Source organism: Perna viridis, chromosome 12, assembly GCF_037379345.1.
Source record: "Perna viridis isolate PV_CMFRI_1.1 ecotype Kerala chromosome 12, ASM3737934v1, whole genome shotgun sequence".
NCBI lineage: Eukaryota > Metazoa > Mollusca > Bivalvia > Mytilida > Mytilidae > Perna > Perna viridis.
In genome coordinates, this window is record NC_142456.1 from 31396670 (window position 1) to 31418266 (window position 21597).

A 21597-nucleotide genomic window follows, 5' to 3' on the forward strand; every position below is an offset into this window, starting at 1 on the left:
AATTAAAAAAAGTACTCCAAAACGTTTTGTAGCTTGATCTAAAAATGTACTATGAAGCCTCTCTAGAAACTATTAACTTTAATACTTACAGCTGCCAATGAGGCTCTTTCGTCTTACCACGACACTTGTTACTCCCGTTGTGATATCAACAGACGATCGTAATTCAAATGGGAAAAAAATAATTGTGCTCCGCAACTCGCTGACTTATTCTTTCACTCTTATTAAGTTGATTTTATAGCTGAACTGTTCCATCAAAAGGAAGATTGTTAAGCAAGATCCTTTGATCTCAGTTTCTGCTATATAGATTACGCATTGTCATTAAATTATTTTTATAGATCGAATGAGAACCAAATTTTACACAGTTTCACAATTTTCCTTTCCTTTTTCGTCTAGTCTATTACGTGACATTGAAGGAGCAACTCGACGGGTGTTTCTAGAAAAGTTGAGGACGCTGAACCTACCGGTGCACCTGTTCCATGCTCCCCGAGGCCGAGTTGCTTTTTGTTTCTTTGTTCGCGTTTTCTTTTTATTATTTCATGTTCTTTGTTGTGTGTGTCTATTTTCCCAGTCCAGCCTTTATCCTGGGACATATTATTTTGATTTACTTTCGATCGTTATCTGTTTTATCTTGTTACAACTATTTCCGATGAAAATTAACATTTATTCTATTCATGCAGACAATGACATTCATATTTTCAATGCATCATATAATTAATAAAGTTAAGTTAACTAAAATTGGGCACGTCCCAAGCTGGAAAGGTCTTATCTTTGTGCATGTTGTCAACCTAGGTCTTAGTGGACTTGCAGGTCGAGTTATCTTTATAAACTTTCGTATTTGGCTATCAGTTCACATTGGGCCAGACTGAAATTCGACCCTAATCAAATTCTCATGGACGTCGGTCATGGGGCTATGTTATGAGACTCCTTTATTGGTGAGTAGATCACATAATACCAGACTAAAATCAAACTTTCTTTGGTTTAGACAACCCTTTCGGGACTTCTTCCTCTATTGCCAGGAACTTGTACAGTCATTGAAATCATTCACAGGTTATTTGCCACCCAGTAGTAATTTATCTAGTAAAAAACGCTTGTTTAGAAAGCTCAAAATAGCATAAATAGAGACAACACTGCCATTTACGTTTAGGCAACATATAAAATTACCATTTCATCTATCGTAACAAAATACAGTTTGTCAAATATCGCGATTTTACGACCTTAAACATTACAAAACATTATACCGGTAAATTTTAAATGTAGTTACGAAATACGTAACTTTTCATTAAAGAAATCCTAAAAAAATGATATGACGTCATATATCATAACAAGTTAAAGATGGCGAAGACCTATTACAAAACAAATTATAGGCTAAGGCATAAAAACACAACTTTTTTCAAACATGTTTTATCAATAGTTGTCACATGAAAAAAGTGGTGAAATTAGAAATACCAAATGATGCCATTGACAATAATACTAATAGTACACACAAATAACACGAAATTCTAATTCAGGATTTAAGTTGGAGATTGTTGTCTTCTTATTAATGAGATGGAACAGTAACAATAGGGACCATATCTTATTTTAATTTGAATGTGGCCTCAGTATGAGATAAAAGCAAACCAACCCCACCACCCCCCCCCAAAAAAAAAAAAAAAAAAAACTTTCTGAGGGATAGGGATGTCAAGCGGTCAAAAACCAGAACGTGATACATATATTAAATTTGAATTGTAATGTCAGAATTAAGAAAGAAAAGAAGTAAAATAACTGAATAAGCAAGTCTTAAGTTATCTCATTAAACGCCTGTGTTATGATGAAATACTTCAATTATGTGGATAAAATATGGTTGTTTATGCTTTACTTTTAGCACTATTTTGCTAAAACTATAGCTAACTTTTAATGTTAATTAAGGTAGTAGACCTAGGGTATGGGACACAAGTCTTACAAATCATTGGAACGTTTGTATTCACCATTTTACAGCAATCTCATGTATGCATCAAAGTAACTTGGACTAATTTCATTCTGTTTCAAATGGAAGCTTGATAGGCTTTGTTGAAACTGAATATGATACAAACATATCGCTGATTTCAAGGGTAATGTCCCTTACCCCAGGTCTACCTCCTTAATCAATACACTAACACAGAAAATGAAAACATCAAAATTTAAAAATATATTGCACGTATAGAGCAATTTCACTTTCAAATTTTGTGAATTTCAGAAAAAAATACCATTTAAGTTGTATTGAAAATATCATAGACATGCTTTATCGAATACATTGTTTTGCAGATATAATTCATTTGTCAAAGTTCGATTACATTACTGAAAACCTACTTATTTTCCCATATGATGTATTTTGGTAATTCTAAAACTAAAAGCGCAGTAAATAAGTCTGTTTAAAATAGACGTCGTAGTAGAGTGTTAGAATAGAAATGAAATAATGACTATCTGATAAATTTGATTGATATCCTTAATCGCGAAAATAAATTGGTTTACAGTACCTCCGAGTGTCTTAAAATGTTTAAGTAGCAGTCTTTTTAAGAATCATGCAAATTCTGTAAAATATGATACACCTAAAGTAGTATTTGTTTTCTATTATTACTTTTATTATTGTTTTTGTTTTGAAGTTGTTTTATAGGTCTTTATGATGAAATATATAATTATTCATTCTAAATTGTCAGCTCTTAGGAGATAATTCACATGGAACATCTAATAGTTTCTTTTGTATTTTAGTGTAATTTACAGAGTTATCTCCTTTAACTAGGGTTATATGAAAATCCACAAAATACTGTCTGTTTACTATGACATTTTTAACAAAATATCAAAAATAAAAATGTGAAGGCTTTCCAACCATGAATCACATTTTGCATGATTCTTACCTGGAGTGCTACTTAACAACTAATATTATGACACCATTTGTCATCGTCAAAGAGAATATCTGCAGCATTGATACTGTATCCATTTTTCTTTCCTATTAACCAGTAGGTCGTCATCATTCCTTTACCCTATAAAAAAAAAAGAAAGAAAAAATATGGAAACACATTTAGGACATTAACATGGTGTGGTTCCGGAAATAATTTTGCAATTTAAACTCGTCATACATGTACACGCATTTTATGGCAACAAATCGATGAAAACAACTGCGAAAAAATTTATAAATCATGACTTTCACGATCTTAAAGTATCACTGTCATTACTGTGATAGTAACATTTAAGTGGAATGAAGAGATTTAAGGTTCTGTCTATCGAGATCATCAGAATATCAGTTACAATCGTACACCAGGGATTGTTTTCATGGTAGTAAGACTTGTATTAAAAAGTGTTACGACCAATATCAGTTTAAACTAATAAGTAAGATAATAGACTTAAGAAAATCAGAACCACTGTCAACCGACCCAATATTTTTTGTTTATTGTTTATGGTCACATTTTTTATCAAAAACAATTCATTTTTCTGACTGACTTCAATTTTCAGCACTGCTGAATGAAAATGGCAATTATGAATAACAAAAAGGTTATTGTCAATTAAAGCATCATACGCAAAATTTGGATGAACAGATTCGTCATCATCTTCAATTTGATTTTTCGTTCTCCAAGCCACCTTAAGCAATCTTATTGATTTTGTGATTATTATCGATTATAATCTAACATGAGAAAGACAAAACAAGAACTTTGGACGACGCCTACTCTATGATCAATAACATAAAGATAAGACCTTTGAATCGTATAAATCATAGAGTAGACGTCGTCCAAAGTCCTTGTTAATTGGAACAAATTGATTCCGGGAAGAATAATATATTTTGAACTTCCGCATTTGCATACCCAATCATTGTCGGTCGACTGAAATCAGACCGTCAGTGAAGCTAATTTATAAGTTAATTGGTTCGTCGTTTTGGCGACTTCTCTCACTATCATTATGATATAACTTGCCTTAATTTGGAGCTGCCCTCGTTCTCTGACTATGAAACCTGAGAATTGTGTAAGTGCGTCGTGTGTACTTGACGAAATTTGTATTCTACAGGCTGAAAAGATTGTTGTTAAACCATAAGTTTGGTTCCATAAAAATTCAAAAAGGTGTTGTTCATTGTGTATGCGATTTTCGATTTTAAGTAGTATTGACGTATTTACACTATATATACAATCCATGCGATGTTTGATTCCTTAGAAATGCTACACAAATTCCCTCGTTCTTTTTTTATAATAGAATTTAACGAAGGTGTATATACTATTATCTGCTTAAACAAACTCTAACTTACACTAATATTGTTATATATGTAGCATAAAAGCATTACAAAAGATGTTTAGTCCTTTATATAAAAGCTAAACATGAATCAGTTACTCTCAGTTGTAAGGTTTGAAAGTAAAATAGTTATCAAGGGCACCAAGATTCGTACGGAAGTCAAAAGAATATAATCCAGGGACAAAGACCATACATGAAATACAGACAAATACAACAAAGAACATAAAATAACCAAACTAATACACAAAAAGTAATTTAAATAAATGAGCAACTCGGATTCCACTAAAACCTGGGAGCATTTATCAGTTGCACAGGTAGGGTAGGTGTCCTCTTCTTGTCTAGGGACACCCGTCGAGTTCATCATAAAAAGTAGTACGGGCTATACGTGAGAGGTAAGGAAAACTATGACACGTTGAACATATCTGTAGTGATGAATTTTGTAGCAACATAATTCTGTTCCAGAAGCCTTATTTAAGAAGTCTAGCGCGATACAAAAAGTCTGCGTAGTTATGGCACACTGAAGGGATGTTGCCACAGATGAAAGGAAATTTGATAGTACTGAATGAAAAGTATTTGCGTTCGTCGTATAATTTGGTCAATAGTTTTCTTTACCGTCGATCTCTAAGTGTAGGTCAAGATATAAGATTGACTTCACAGTGTATGTAGTATCCTTTTTCTCAATTTCTTTGGGGTAGATGCGATGCATCAAATCCCCGTAACTAGGATTGTTCAACGATAATACGTCATCTATATAGCGGAAGCTGTGATTAAAAGATCTTGCTAAACGATGAACCTTCTTTTGGATAAGTTTAGCTTTAAAGTCAGCCTCATTAGAGGAAAGGAATAGGTTAGCAAGTAGAGGAGCACAATTTGTTCTCAATGGAATGCCGACCGTTTGTTGAAAAACGCGTCCACTGTACAGGAAAAAATGTTGTCGATCGAAAATGCCAGCATTTTAAAACATCTTCGATATATTTGGAAGCTTATTTGGAATTATATTTTATAAAGTATGAGGAATCTCAACCAAGAACTACATATTTGTATTTAGGTGTGCCCTATTTTAGTAACAGCAATGGATATGGTTTTTGAGTTGGGAATTTTACTGAGTATGGGGGATAGAAGTCCAAAGAGTTGAAAAATCATAGGTTTTAATGCTATTCTATTCTGATAACCATCTTGAATTGAGAGTTTTCAGAAGATCTTTTGATTTTTTCAGGATCCATAAGAACTTTAAACTTATAATTCAAATTAATGGAGCATGATTCACGGTACTAATATACTTACTTAATGCAACTAGATATTAAATATCTCACAGGAGGTGATACGTGCATGTCAAAAAGGCACAGGATTCAATTTTATTTCAAATTCAGAAACTGCTACAGCAGATATAACCCGTCTAAGTTTGTCAATATTTTTTTAGATAAAAATTATATTGTACAATAAAGTAGCACTTTGCTGGGGTCACCATATTTCAAATTTGCTCATCTAAGAGGTTGTGACTAATTTGTTTTCTCCAAGTTGCAAATATGTATGCATAAATGAGACAAGTAACATAAGGATGTGTAGTTTGAAAAGCATAATCTCGAAGCCCCACTAGCATGCCTACATTTTATATCGATTGGTACTTTAGTGCATAGAAAACAGACATACACACCAAAAGAACATAAAGTAACTAAAATAGTACATCAAAGTAAAAAAAGCAATTGAGAAACTCGGACTCTACTAAAAACTGTGAGCATGGACCAGGTGCACCGGTAGGGTAAGCGTCCTCTGCTTTTCTAGAAACACCCGCCGTCAAGTCCGGGGTAGACAAACACAAAATCCGTGTGGTTTTTGTTTTCGGGATGACTTTGCCTGATTCTTACAGATTCCAGCACTTGAATAATTAACATTTTCAATCTTCAGAACACTATTCTTTTTAAGTTTGTCATAATGGATTAATTCAATATCATGGAAAATAATAAAATGAGATAAGAAGTTCCCTGTCATGAAAAGCTCTTTATTATTATGCACACACATTAGGGACGGAAATGGGCTTACTCAGATAAAAAGAAATCAGAAAAAAATATAGGCCAACTGAAAACCCTATGATTAGTAAAACGTATTGATTCATTAATCTTGTGTAGTTAAAGGCATATCCTATATATATCCAGCAGTCCTTAGAACCATTTTTATCTAGATATTATCTTACGTATCGAATATCTGAAAAGCACATTCTTTTTATCGTATTGAAAATCTTTTTCATTCGGTTCAATACATCGTGTATGTAAATCGTCTCTGTTTCATGTGTTTATGTTTAGATCATGTCTTTATTTTACTTAATTTCATTTTATCTGATCTTATTTTTCGTATTTGAATCATCCCGCTGCTAACACTGCGATATTTTTGGCCGAAATTTGGCCATTTAAATGTACAGAAACCTAAACTATTACAAAATACAAAATACAAAAAGTACAATTATATATAAATATCTAAATTGAAAAACTAAATTCTTAAGAATTTCAAGACCCAAAAATAAATTTTAAACAAAAAGTACTCGAAATAAGGAGGCAAACTAGCACAAAAATGTACCAGTATTCAATATGCCTCTCAAAGGTCATGAAGCCTCATTATTTAAGGTGGTAGACCTAGGGTAAGGGAATTAACTCTTGAAATCAGTGATATATTTGTATCATATTCAATTTCACCAAAGCCTATCAAGCTTTCATTTGCATCAGAATGAAATTAGTCCAAGTTACTATGATGCTTACATGATATTAATGTAAAATTTTGAATACAAACGTTCCAATGACTTGCAAGAGTTGTGTCCCTTACCTTAGGACAATCTCCTTAGAAAGTCGGGTATTTCGCTATCCAGCAAATTTCGTTAAATTATTTATGATATATATGTATCCAAAACTTACGCAAAGAATTTGATTCCATCCTTGAAGCAACATTGACTGTGTCCCCAAACAAACAATAACGAGGCATTTTAGATCCAACTACACCAGCAACTACCGAACCTTTAAATATGGTGTGAATACTGAGTGAATATTTACATGAGAATAAATAATTGTTAAAGATAGTTATGTTAATCTCAACTATATGCCAATTAATCATATATCTCATTTAGTTCTTTAGACACCATAATGGGTCTTTGAATGTACAAAATATGCCCATTTTGACGACAAAACTGGTTTGGATTCGTTTTCTATTACTCATTAAGATGATTTAATTAAGAAATCCTTTATTTGACATTTATTTTTACTTTTTCAGTGACTGGTTTTTTGGAATATTTCTTACTATATTTACTTGCTTTTCATTGAAAAAGACTGAAATGAATCAGGCAATGTGTCAAAATGATTTGAAATTTGCTGGCATTTTGTAACAGCCCAATAGCATTTAGCACATTTAGCATGATAATCAACATTAATTTCCATACCTTTACTAAATTTTCGTAAATTAAGAGATATGTCTGTAACATAAGTGTGATTGTCTAGTCTTGGCTGATGATATAATTTATTAGATACAGCACATTTAAGAGTACATTGCTTTGTTCAATACATTTACGCATTACCCATTCTAGTTAAGTGTATTCTCTTGAAATTAAAAATAAGTTTTTAGGGGTCAGTAATGAGATGGTCAATTTAAGGTAAAAAAACGTGTGAAATTAATCTTACCAGTGTTGATGCCAATTCTTATTTTAAACTGTTCGTCTGGAAAATGGGGTATTTTTGTCTCCGAGACAACTTTAAGAATATCCAATGACATCGATGCTATCTCATAAGAGTGTTTTTCTTTGTTTCTAATAGGTAGTCCCGATGCGACCATATATGCATCCCCTGAAAAATAAACAAGTGTCATCCTTGAAAAAAATAGATCGCCGAAACATTGTCTTGCTTTTTCAGACTATTTTCCATAACACCAAACCCGTACATTCAAGACAAAGTAATACTACTTCTCTCTTTTTATCATTAATGCCTCGAGATGTAAATTGTCATAGAAAACCCTAAAACGAGCCTCAATTTTCAAAACAATCGGTGACATATCACGGTACATGTATTTTACTTTGTAAACTGTGTGGCAACTGTGCAATGCTTTCTATTTATCTAAATAATTTAACGGGTTAAAAAAATGTCTTTTTTACGATTATTCAGTGTATGAAAATCAAGGTCTATTTTTGAATGGGAATATTTCGGATACAGATGCCTCTAAGGGAACCTTGCATTTCACGGATGCCATCACTTTTGTATTATTAATTGGGTATAAACTTAATCGGTTGCATTGTCATACTGAATAACAACTACTGCTGAGATAATATCAATTAGATGTATTTTTTACTAGTTGTTAATTGTTAAGAGGCTGTCAATGCAGATCTTATGATTTTGGTGACACAGGGTAAATTTTAATCTCACTATTTTTTTTTGTTCCAAAGTAATGTTTATATCGTATGTATGTCAGATAGTATATAGTTTGTTATAAATCGACAATAGCTGGCTCGGATAATGGTTTTTAAGTTCCCTAACAAAGAAACCAAATTTGCTAAAATAAAAGAATTATCTCCCTTTTTTCAATGCATTTTAAGCTTTCTATGAAATATACTTCTCTTCAATCGTACTAGTTAATCAAAAACCGACATTCAACTTAGAGAATGGCTGCATTTATGATAAGAGGTTTGAAGAAAAATGCCACATGCCACCCAATGATTTTTACTTGGACACCCACATGAAAATAGCGGGAATGACTATGACTATGACTGCTATAGTTTACTTAGATGTACAAGGCTTAAACTATGGTTATCTATCTAATAATGTTTTAGAACAATAATATTATTGTTTACTTTAATCCTTTGTATTTGTATAAATACTTTCTTATAAAGTGCATTATTACCTATTGTCTCGACTTTATAAACATCAAAGTTCTCCAATCGATTGTCTATTGTGGTATACAATAAATTTAGCATATTAACGACTTCCATGGGTGCGCTTTTGGAACAAATAGTTGTAAAACCAACAACATCGGAAAAGTAAATGGTCACCGATTCGAAGTGTTCAGGTTCGACGGCCATGTTGTTTATCATTTGTGCAGCTATAGCAACGGGTAGCATTTGGTGGAGCAGCTGTTCTGAGCGCTTCCGCTCTTTTTCTAGTTCATTAGTTTTATCCTTCAAGGAGTTTGCAAAAGACTGTAGCTTCTTGGTGAGACGATAAACAAGGAATACAATGACAGGAAACATAAGTAAACCGACTGCTATCTCTATAGCCATGACTATTAGATGCTTCTCTATGTCATCAATATGGTTGCCCAGAGACAGAATAATTTCCTGAAGGAAAGCATAAACTCATAGTGTTACTTTTATAGTCTAACATAAAATCAACGGATTGTTAACATAAACTGTCCTTGATGCATAGACACTAAAATAAAAAAAAAACGATTTTCTACATAGTTTGTTACAATGAAACCTGTTTAAACCAAACCCTGAAAAATCTGAATACTTATCTAAACCAGACATTCTTGACAGTCACTGTATATTAAGTTAAATGTATATTGACCTTTGGTAAACCGAACACCTGTCTAAATCGAATCAATTTTATACTCCGAATAGGGTTTGGGTTAGATATTTTCAATTGATTTTAAGTTGTCGCCGGCTTACATGTGATAATGACATTTTTTACCATTTCCTTTAATTTATAGAAATACATATATATAGTGTTTTCTTTTAGTTTTGAAACTTTACGTCTTCTCTGTTTTATGTATCGTTTAACACAAGTATGAAACCAAGAAAACTTCCCATTCTATGGTTTAAAGAAAGGGGGAATAAGAATGAGAATGTTTTGTTACGTGGTGAAAATTTTGAAAACTCATATATATTGCTGTAAATGATATGATGTACGGGTGTTTCATCTGTAACATCTGATTAGCAGCATTAGAATCCAAGACACGGGAGGATCTAAAAACAGTGGCATACAAGAAGTACTCAAAACCAAAACTATCGAAATAGGTGGACAAATGTGTCATCTAGAGGTTCTACCATGTGTAATTCAGGGAATGAAGCCTCAGTATTTTACAAAAAAAAACAAAACAATAAAAAACAACAAAAAAAAAAAAAAACACAAAAAACGTTGTAGGACTTGTTTCAAATGTAGTCGTCTTCAAACATATATTTATATTTATCAAGCTTGTAACTTTCTATGTTGTTGACTGCCGAGGTTAGTTCCAGAAATAAATGAACACTATTCTTCTTGATTTTAAGTAGCACTTCAGCTAAGAAAAAAATGTAAAATGTGATGCACCCCAAAAATGTTACATGTTTTTTTTTATTTTTGTTACTAATTTGCTCTATAGGTCTATATGATGAAATGTATAATTATCATTCGCAATCTGTCTGCTCTTAGAGGATAATATAATCCACATTTAAAATCCAATAGGTTTTTTTGTATTTAAGTGTTATTTACAGAATTATATCCCTTAATTTTGAATTCTACAGTGCATTCTATATATTTTTCTCATGAGAACAAGGGTTATATGAAAAACCACATGTTGTTTTCTGTTTACTATAAGATTTCAAACAAAATATCAAAAATAAAAATATGGAGGTTTTCCAACCATGAATTACATTTTGCACATTTCTTAACATAAAATTATTTGATGAGCAATTAATCATATGAAGTCATTATGGTTTTGAAAAATATTTTGTTTCGGATGTGTACCTTTGGTTGAGTACACATTTGAGTACCAGTAAATTAATTGTTTCTAATGTTTAACAAAATTATATAAATATTGTCGTAATTAAAGCAGAACAAAAATGCTTTATTCATGTTAAGTAAAGTTTTATTGGAAAGCATAAAGCTACCAAGCTTCCAAAATATGTGAAAACATTAACTGAATAGAACATTGATCTTACATCCCCGTTACTCTGTTTGTCTCTATCTGATTTTGATTCTAGTCCTACATTGTCATTTATTTTTCATCAGTAAAATCAATCAACGTAGACACCAAGCTTTAACCTAAGGCTTATTATGGCGTCAAAAAATGTGTGCAAATACCTTAAAATTTGAAGTTTTGCTTTTAAGGTTCAAGTAATTTATAGGTAAATTAGTGAATATCATCATAAAATCCAGTATTCATGATAACATACAGAAGAAAAATTTGCCGAGTTTTAGTACCAATCAGGGGTGTCTTTCCAAAACTTACAGCCAAATACTATGTTTATATATATATATATATATAATATCAAGCACTTAGAAACTAGTACAGGATGCATATCCATCTAATTTCAAATCTAACTGGGTCAGCATGGTGTGCGATACAGTGCGCCTAAATGTTACATAAGCATTACTCTTGGGTATTATTTGATAACCATTCATGTTGATTTGTAACAAGTTTTCTGATTGGTTGTTTCTCTATCAGCCTTCCTTCTTATACATTCGGCGTATTCATTCTTATTAATTCTTATACATTTATACAATTGATCCCAAACAAAATAACGATTTAGTACAGATAAAAAAGTTCAATATTAAGATTTGAATCCAGTGGAAATTATTTTTTAAAGAATGATTCTTTAAAAACAAGTTATACAAAATAACGGCTCTTTTTGTCAATTAAAAATCGAATTGCCAATGGATACAAAAGGAAAACAATAAAACGTCATATTACCTATCCATAGATACAAAGAAACTAACTTTAATCGTTTCGTTTTAAACATGTCTGATCCTGAACTTTGTAAGAATTTAAAGGTTTTTGCCTTTAATATGTATGACAAGTTCGTGTTTAAACTGAATTCAGACAATTGTACTTGAATTCCTAGTATAAATATCAACAAAATGAGTCAAAACATTTCAACTACTTAACATTTACTTTACTTGTACTACAAATTTAAAGCAATTTTAATAATTTTACTACCTCAAACACGAGAGATGCCAGGTTCATATGGATAACAATAAATAAATTGCATATTTGCATTTGGGTAAAATGTATTTCAACCAATACCGCAAGAATTTAATTCGCATGTTTAAGAGTAATCAAGGGAACCAAAAGAATGTATTCCAGGGACAAAGACCAGACAGGGAAAACAGACATACACTGTACTCATTTCACAGCAACAAATGAACGCAAATAATATCATCATGATAATTTCATATTACCTCTGCCAACCCATCCTGGATATTTTTCAGTATGTTGATATATGACGTCATGTTATTGAACCAAATAATTCCCGCCACAACAGATGCAGTTGAACCATTATTAGCGGAAATCTCTTCCTTCATCCTGTTTAACTCAGAGTAAAGAAGCGTATTGGTGTAACTTTCATCTAATTTTCGTCCTACGAATTCTGAGTATTGCATACTTCTATCCAGGTATGTCTGCCCTAAAGTTGTCTTTCTAGTGTACCACAAAAGATCTTCAATCGGAAATGATCCTAAAAATAAAGTATTTTTAAATTGTGTACAGATCCATTTTTTCTTTAAAAAAAAATGATAATAACGATGGGCAAAGAAAAAAATAAGCAATAAATTGTTAAAAACGAAAACAATAAACTACAATTAAATCTTTAAACCCTTTGAAACTTTTGACAAAATGATGAAGATGAGGAGTGAAACATAAGATAAAATATGATTCAATACAGTACTTCTATCGGGTAACCTTATATGGATAATGGAGGATGGGGAATAGGGATAGTGTATGGGGGATGTGGATTTCGAATGGAATGGGCGGATTGGTAAGTATTAATTTATATAAAAATAAATCAAATTTAATTAACAACAGTTTAAAGTTGACAATGTAAATATTTGACGGAGAAACAAAAATGCTATGTGGATTCTATGAGGAAGGGGACGAGGACAGAGGGGAATGGGGATAGGGACAATGGGAAATGGAGATGAAGACGGTCGGGAATGGGGACAATGGGAAATGGGGAATGGGGATCTGACAATGGAGAAGGAGAAGATGGTATATGGTGTAAATTGGATGCTCATACCATACAAGAGTATCAAATACTATCATGATATTTCTTTTTCAGTGTCAAGTTTACTATATAATTTGTTTTGTTTGTTGATAAAATATATTTTGCGTTGTGATGAAAAGGAATATGAAGATCAACGTAATATATATTATTTTAAAAACAATACATTTACTTGATATAGGTTTATCTATATGTAAAGCGGCAAACTAAACTTCATGAATTATCAAAATGGCAAATATATATAAAAAATATCAACATTCTGAGACGTTGTATAAAATTGATTTGTTGTGACATGCATCATTAATCTGATCCTCTATCCTACATAATAACATCTAAATGAACTGTCCCGTACTACCATACATCGTGTACTAAGTTACAGCCCTAGATTAATCCTACGAGGAGGAATGACCCGGCCAGCGAACGCTATATTTTTATATAGCCTAGCTGGTCGAGTGGTCTAGGGCGCTAGACTTTGTGCAGGTGGTGTTGCCATAGATGTCACAGCGGTACGAGTTCGAGTCTCGCGGAGGGAACGACCAAAGATTTGCATCGCAATTTTGACAGTTCTAACATCGTGGGGAATTTTTCAGACCTTTCTATGTATATATTGGGAGTGTATTTTCTAGAAAAGCAGAGGACGCTTACCCTATCGGTGTACCTGGTCCAAGTCCGAGTTGCCCATGCTTATGTTAGTTACTTCATGTTCTTTGCTGTGTATGTCTGGTTTCCATGTCTGGTCTTTGTCCCTGGATTACATTCTTTTGATTACCGCTAGAACCTTGGTTCCCTTGATTACTCTTCCATGTCTGGTTTTTGTCCCTGGATTACACTATTTTGATTACCGCTATAACCTTGGTTCGTTCCCTTGATTATTTTTTCTCATTGGAATACATGCCATGTATTCTATTTGTATGTTTTTTCAATAACGGATCAATAACTGATGTTCAAATCATTTATAAAGACAACTAATGTTTATCCTACGAAATTTCGCCCATATCTTACAATATCTTTTTAGTGTAAACATATTTACGATTAAATGGTTTTATAAATAAGCTTTAGTTTTATTACTTAAGATGTTCTTCATTACCTATTTGTATATTAATACAAAATTAAGTTCATAATCATTTTACCAAATATGGACTTCATCGTTCAATCAGATTGTAGTATTCATGATTAACAAAAGTAGCTGACTGATAATTATTCTAAAGATGCCAATAGTTCAAATATCAGCAGTATTACCATTCCAAATATATATACCTATGTTATGGTTCTTTAAGATACGAAAAAAGGTAAATGCTTACGCTGTAATTAGTATTTCAGTAGACAAATACAAATTTAGATATTTGAAGGTAAAATAATTGTATAGTAGCACCGGAACCTCTCCACTTGATCATTAAACAAGGTTAATTATTTTTTATCTATCATGATCATCTGTCGAACGTTGATTGCTCAAACGGAAATTAAGGAGATATTCCTAGGGTAAGGGGAAAAACTCTTGCAAATCATTGGAACGTCTGAATTCACCACTTTACATCAATCACATGTAAGCATCAATGTAACTTGGACTGATTTCATTCTGTTTCAAATGAAAAGCTTGACACAGTGGTGAAATTGAATTTGATACAAACATATAACTGATTTCAAGAGTTATGTCCCTTATTCTAGGTCTAACTCCTCCAGTGAATTATAATTTGAACGGTAATAAAAAAGAACACAATCAAGGAACAACGACAAGACCAACAAAAAGACATACCCAACATAGAACGTCGAATACTAAAATAACACGCTTATAGAAACAAAAGTATCTATGACTCAACTGAAAACTAGGAGCATGAACTAGGTTCACATGATAGTAAAAAAAATGATAGATGATTAGCATTAAATGTCCATCAAGTATGATCCATTAGCGATTAGATAACAAATAAGACAATTTATAACAATTTTATGTAGATGTAGTAATTTCAGTTGCTTATTTGGCCAATTTGACAAGTCAATATATATTCGCGGGTATCAATTTTAGCAGTATTGAAATAGTATTTGTCGCGTTTTTTTGTTTGTTTGTTTGTTTGTTTGTTTGTATTTTGTTTTTGTTTTTGTTTGTTTTTATTTTTTGTTTTGTTTTGTTTTGTTTTGTTTTGTTTTTTTTTTTTTTTGGTACATTTACAGTTAATGATGATCTGTATTGTTTTTAAAAGAACTACCGGAAAATGTTGTTTTACCACAAGTATTGCGATTACTTTTTTTTCCCAAGGTACAAATCTTAAGTCATTTTATCATGCATCTGTCTATATGAAAGCTATAAATCTATATTAAAATATCATGGTTTTTTTTCTTTATTTTAATGAAACTTCATTTTTATTTTTTTTCCCATTTTTTATGATTAACTATTTTTAATTATGCCTTATATATAAGTATAGGAAGAGTACAAGTTGCATGCAGGTTAATATGGTATTAGTCTGAATTATTCAATCAGACAGAATACGTCTTTCAAAACTGTTGATAGATTAGACCGTGGGTGTACGTTAAAATGAATAAAGCAATTTTATGCTACCAATCATTTTTAATCCAATAACGTTGTATCTAAAAACGAATCGAGAGCAAACATACGCACAGTACGTAATACCTCTGAGGCGACGTTCTGATTTAAATTTAATTCGGAGTCAATAATGAGATGACAAACGTAAAATAAGAACGTTAATTTTAACAACCTTCATTTGCTTTTTTCGAGCAACTCGGTGGATGTTTCTAGAAAAGCAGAGGACGCTTACACTAGCGGTGCACCTGGTCCATTCTCCCAGTTTTTAGTGGAGTCCGAGTTGCTAATTTGCTTTTGTTACTTTGTATGTATGATTTTAGTTACTTTATGTTCTTTGTTGTGTATGTCTGGTCTTTGTCCCTGGATTGCATTCTTTTGATTACCGCTATAACCTTGGTTCCCTTGATTACGCTTTCGAAGATTCGTATCGGCCAGGTACTGTTCACTTTATTATTCAGCTACAAATATAAATATTTTTTTAATTGTGACATACGTTGACTCTTCGATTATTCAACTACAAAATTATGTCATACACATGTATTGAAAAAGGGATGTCTTCATTATTATATTAAAAACTTTAATTTTATATTTATGTTAATATAGATTTTTGAACATACAATTAAAAGAAACGGCTTTCAATTAAAAAAGAAACAAAAGTATCACAAAGAACTCAAATACCACGACGCACGGAGCTTTGTGGCTAATTAACCATATTTCCTAAGTGGACATTTTCCGACCTGATTATACTGTTTTGTTAATGTTTAGTTGTTTGTAATTATGGCTTTTGTCTGTATTATCAGTGATTTTGGAAACGTGCATTAGTAATCGCTAATTGTGTATGTGCTTTTAAAAATCGAGGACGAAACAGAGAACACTGTAGTATATTGTAAAAAAAATAGACTTTGTTTTAATTTTAAATAGTTGTATCCTCCAGGACGATGATTTTACGACTCTCCATGTTTAAGCCTGACATTGCCATTTGCTTTACGGACTTTTTACTATATGAAAAACAGGCATAGCAAAACTCGATTTGATTTCAAGGAAATCAGAAAATAATAATGCTTCTAGAAAAAAAGGAAATGTTCTGATATTCATTTACAATACGACAGAGCCAGTACATGTAAAATGAAAGCAGCTAAATGTATAGCATGTGCATGGCACTGAGAATATACCATATTGTTAATTTTGCGGGTGTAAAATTTGGTGATTTTTAAATAGGTATTCAAATGATTTTGACGCTTTCTAGTGCATGCTAATAAAGTATTATACTTAAGTATAACACAAATGACATAAACTTAACTGCATAGACTCGTCTATTATTGACTGTATAATAAAATATGAGTGTCGATATCTATGTGACACCAAGGAACAGTAAAACAGGTTATCAATATTTTGTTTTTATTTTCGTGTTACTTTGATTATGTCCTGCTCTTTAGTGTGTTAATCTATTTTCGATGCCTGGCCGCTGTCCATTGAACATGTTCTTTTATCTATGTTCTAATCCTGGATTCTTTTTTTTTGCCATTTAAGGAGAGATCAATGAAACTTACCTCTTGCATAAAATGTACTTCCCAAGGCTCGCTCAATACCAGCTTGTTCTTTGCTGAGTAGTAACATATGATACGCTGTCAAGTCCTGCCATGCTGATTCACTTTGCGAATCTTTGACGGTCGACCCAACCCATCCAATCATCAGATTAATATCAGCCGAATAGAAGTCGATTACACCCCGAATTGTTTCATTTAAGGAATTGAGATTATTGCGATAATCCGTAAGATGAACACGATAACTCTCGCGTGACTGGAAAAAATCGGGAACCGTTAATGACAGCCATTTCGAAAACGATTCTAAGGCAGAATCAGTATTCCCTCGTTTCGTAACTAGAGTATTCAGAACGATACTACTGTAGTTTGAACTGACATAAAGTGCTGTCGTTCCCCTTTCTATTTGCAGGTTATGAACCAGTAAACCAACTTCAACACTGAACGAAATGTTTTCACGAACACTTTCTTGTGTATTTATGTGTTGATGGTCTTCAGATATAATTACACTACATTGAATGAGCAATACAAACATTGGAATGACGGCCAAAACTATTATCTTGCACATTTGAGTGTTTTGACCTTTCTTGGTGCCAAGGTCATCGCTACATATATACATTGTCTGATATTTTCGAAGAAGACAGTTACATTCACAATGTTCGACTTTTTTTAACTTCCATTGTCCAAAACAATTCTTTTTAGGTAAAATCTAATCCATTTATATTGTTATTCTTGCTAATCGTTTCAATTGACATTGGAATTATTATCACAATATAGCATAAATGAACCAGATAGCGAACAGATAAAGATCAAATTCTGTTTAAATATAACTGAAAGCAACGCAATATGATAAATTCCAATAATGTAATGTCAGGAATTCAACAGAGATCTACGTTAAAAAAACATTTACACCAGGATTTCCAATAACACTTCTTCTATATTTTAAGCCAATACATTCGATTTAGTGCTTTTAATATCTACGTAACTGAATATAAAAGAAGTCTCCAATTAATCGACACTGAAACTAAAGATAGACAGAACTCCCTGTCAAGGAAAACCCGACTCAAAAACATAAGACCTCACTGTTACTCCCAAACCATGTTTTCAATATGCTGGAATGTTTTGTCGATAACATATTTGTGGTGCACGCGTTTTTCTACAAAAGGTCCAATGGGAACAAATTATGCACTTAACTCGCTGACATTTATTTCACTCCTATGAGGCTGACTTTGTAACTAATCTGATCCGAAGGAACATCGTTTATCCGGATCCTTTTATATCAGTTTCGGCTATATTGATGACGTATTATCGTTAAATACCCCTAATTTCGAGGATTTCATACATCGCATCTACCCCAAAGAACATGCGAAAAAGTATAGTAAAGATACTGTGCGGTCAGCTTCATATATTGACCAACACGTAGAGATCGATATTAAAGGAAAACCAATACTTTACATTCCGTATTGTTAACTGTTCTTCCATCTGTGGCAACATACCTTCAGTACCTGTGTATTGAGTTTTCATATCACAACTTTTTTATTATGCTGGAGATTGCCGTAACTATGCAGATTTTTCTGTACCGCGCTAGACTTTTTACAACTTTTTTACAACTCGGCGGGTTGCCGGGTGCACCTGGTCCATGTTTTAACTTTTTAGTGGAGTCCGAGTTGCTCATTTACGTTTTCGCTTTGTACTATTTATTTTGGTTATTTCTTGTTCTTTGCTGTGTGTATCTGTTTTCTATGTCAGGGTTTGTCCCTGAATACATTCTTTTGATTTCAACTAGAATCTTTGTTCCCTGGATTACTCTTACTTTTCATTTTCATTCATCTTTTCTCTTTCTTAGTTTTCATGATTATCAAGTGATTGCATACATGGAAAAAATCAGGATGTTTCAGACTAATATTCAGGTCACACAGACCCTTTTTTCAGAACAATGACAGCTGTTACTTATTACTAATGACACGCAAATAAGAGATTCAAAAAAAAAATTAACTTTATTTTTTATGTTTACGTCTTCAATTCTTTCGAAAACTGTTACAATGTTGATGAATATTGTATATATGATTTTATGTTGTCATGGTGAGCAACAGATCTAGATGGGGATCAAGCTAAATATATCAACATTAATTTAACGGGATGTGTTCCTATTTAACCGTTGAGATAAATGGTCAATTAAAAACACTTAAGTACCAGTCCTTAAAAACTCAGACACTGCCTATGGTTCAGGTGATTCATGGTGTAGAAAAAAACCAACAAACAAGCAATGTGTTTTTGGTCTTCAGATGCTAAATGTTTATGTTACATTAGTCCTTTCTGTATTCAGATCTGTACTTTTGAGTAAATCATACATTCATCTCACACTAAAATTAACCAAATCAGAGCAAATGAAGAAAGATAACTCTTGCAAAGAAATAATTGTATGCACATCTATATAAATGTTATCTCAAAAGCGCAACACTCAAATGAAAAACCGTCTGTAACTGATTCTGAATAGGACATATAAGTAATACATGTTCTATACATGCATGAAACACCTCCTGTTTGATTTTTGTAAAAAAAAAATGCTCCTTAAAGTTACTTCTTTTGATCATCTCAACCTTTACTCCAATTCTTTTAAATTAAAATTAGCAACGATAAGCAACACAACAGACTGGTTAAGTACCCGACTTGAGCAACGGTAAGTAGCATTTTTAATTAAGATTATTTGAAGCAGCAGTAAGTACTTACTGTTTACTTTCTGATACGTTTAAATAACTTAAATCATTTAGGAACTTACAGAAAAGAAAATAGTTAAAGTTTCCAAAAAGAGGTATAGTGATCTTCATTTCCCCAATAAGACCACCAACCGGGTTTTCTAGTGTTGGTGAATTACGTCCCTTTGAAAAACTTACGTAAATAGCATATATTTCGTTATTATAAAAAGGGAGTATTTAATGGAGAACAAAATACTGTTTTACTTAATCAAACTGTAAAATAAACGGGATACAATCAAACCAGCCCTAAATAAATAAAAATACTGTCTAAAGCAAACCCCGAATAAAACAAAAAAAGCAAACCTTATACAAATCAAATCTATCTTAACTTGACACAATTGGCAGACCATTTCTATCAGTATAAATGAATCTTCAAACTCAAATACACCGAAACGTGATTTAACTGAATCAGTTCTGCTGTCCACCAAAAAATTATGCTGTTCACCATACCAATAATGCTGTCCACCGAACCAATTATGCTGTCCACCGAACCAATTCTGCCGTCAACCAAACCAATTATGCTGTCAACCAAACCAATTATGCTGTCAACCAAACCAATTCTGCTGTCAACCAAGCCAATTATGCTGTCCAAAAAGGTTTCTGTTTAGGCGGGTTTCCTTTTATTCGTAATTACTTTTAAACTAAAAGCTGCATAAAAAATCAATGTTGCTTGTTTACGGATACTACATAAGTTAAACTGGAATCAAATACGAACTATCTTCTATTCTCAATCTTAGGTGTTTTCGCTCCAAATATTTTGTTTAGATATTTAAACATTTGAAAATATTTCAGTAATTCACCCTTAGATAATTTTTAGTGTTACGTGAACCTCTGAACCTTATGTCGCGAATTATTAACATAGAAATACTTGATGTTATACAAAGTCTTACTTATTCATAAGGTACTCTGGATTAACAGGTATGACCTTGGAAATGTCCGATTCGTTTTCAAATGAGGGAAAAAGAAACATTCTCTATGATATGATACCTATTAAAGTTGCAATTAAACAGAAGTAAAATTGATTAAAAGTATCCTATCGATTGTATACAGGAGAATGAAGACCCAATGTTTGATTTTTTCCTATCAATACATTTTTTGTTTTGGTTTATAATTTTTTTTCTTGTTTTGCGGCTTCCCGTGGGAAGCCGATATAAGGCATTGATCGTTGGACAGAGGCTCTACAGTGAATACGATTATAATATGATGGGATAAAAATGGCGAACCATTTCGAACGATGAATTTCATCGGAAAACATTCTGAAAATTCCAAATTATGGAGACAGTCCCGCTGCGGGGACCGGGACGATAGTCACGTAGACGTTTCAAATCCTGAGCTGGATCTTCGTCGGCAATAACAAATATCAGTATTATGCGAACATTTTATTAATGGCTTGATCACCTAGAATGAAGGTGGCACATGTTCGTTTGTTTTTGTAAAATGTTATGTTTCTAACATACAGATTTAGATGATGGATTTTTATAATGTCTTCAAATTAATTTCCAATAGTTTTTACTTGTATATTTTCCTTACTTCGTCTTGAACTTGACGCACCTCCCACACAATGTTTAAGACTATTTGAAACATCTGGCCAGG

The 21597-nt window shown here is 32.4% G+C and overlaps 1 protein-coding gene across 1 annotated transcript; it reads right to left on the minus strand.

The window, feature by feature from the left end:
* Window positions 1-1610: 1610 nt before the first annotated feature.
* LOC148602026 (uncharacterized) lies at window positions 1611-18530 on the minus strand. The gene is made up of 7 exons (XM_088556443.1): window positions 17258-18530; window positions 12354-12628; window positions 9100-9532; window positions 7890-8051; window positions 7134-7232; window positions 3921-4012; window positions 1611-2996 (listed from the first exon to the last, which is right to left on the minus strand). Exons 1-7 carry the CDS (start codon window positions 17865-17867, stop codon window positions 2883-2885), a joined length of 1785 nt encoding a protein of 594 aa, XP_088412569.1. The 5' UTR covers window positions 17868-18530; the 3' UTR covers window positions 1611-2882.
* Window positions 18531-21597: the final 3067 nt, after the last annotated feature.

What these genes read in the sequence shown, in the direction of transcription:
- LOC148602026 (XM_088556443.1), bottom strand. Translation starts at nt 17,867, where the DNA reads ATGTATATATGTAGCGATGACCTTGGCACCAAGAAAGGTCAAAACACT. An exon ending in TCCAGGATGGGTTGGCAGAG is followed by an intron (nt 9,533 to 12,353) that starts GTAATATGAAAT and finishes GCTTTCCTTCAG; the next exon opens with GAAATTATTCTGTCTCTGGG. An exon ending in TTATAAAGTCGAGACAATAG is followed by an intron (nt 8,052 to 9,099) that starts GTAATAATGCAC and finishes TTTATTTTTCAG; the next exon opens with GGGATGCATATATGGTCGCA.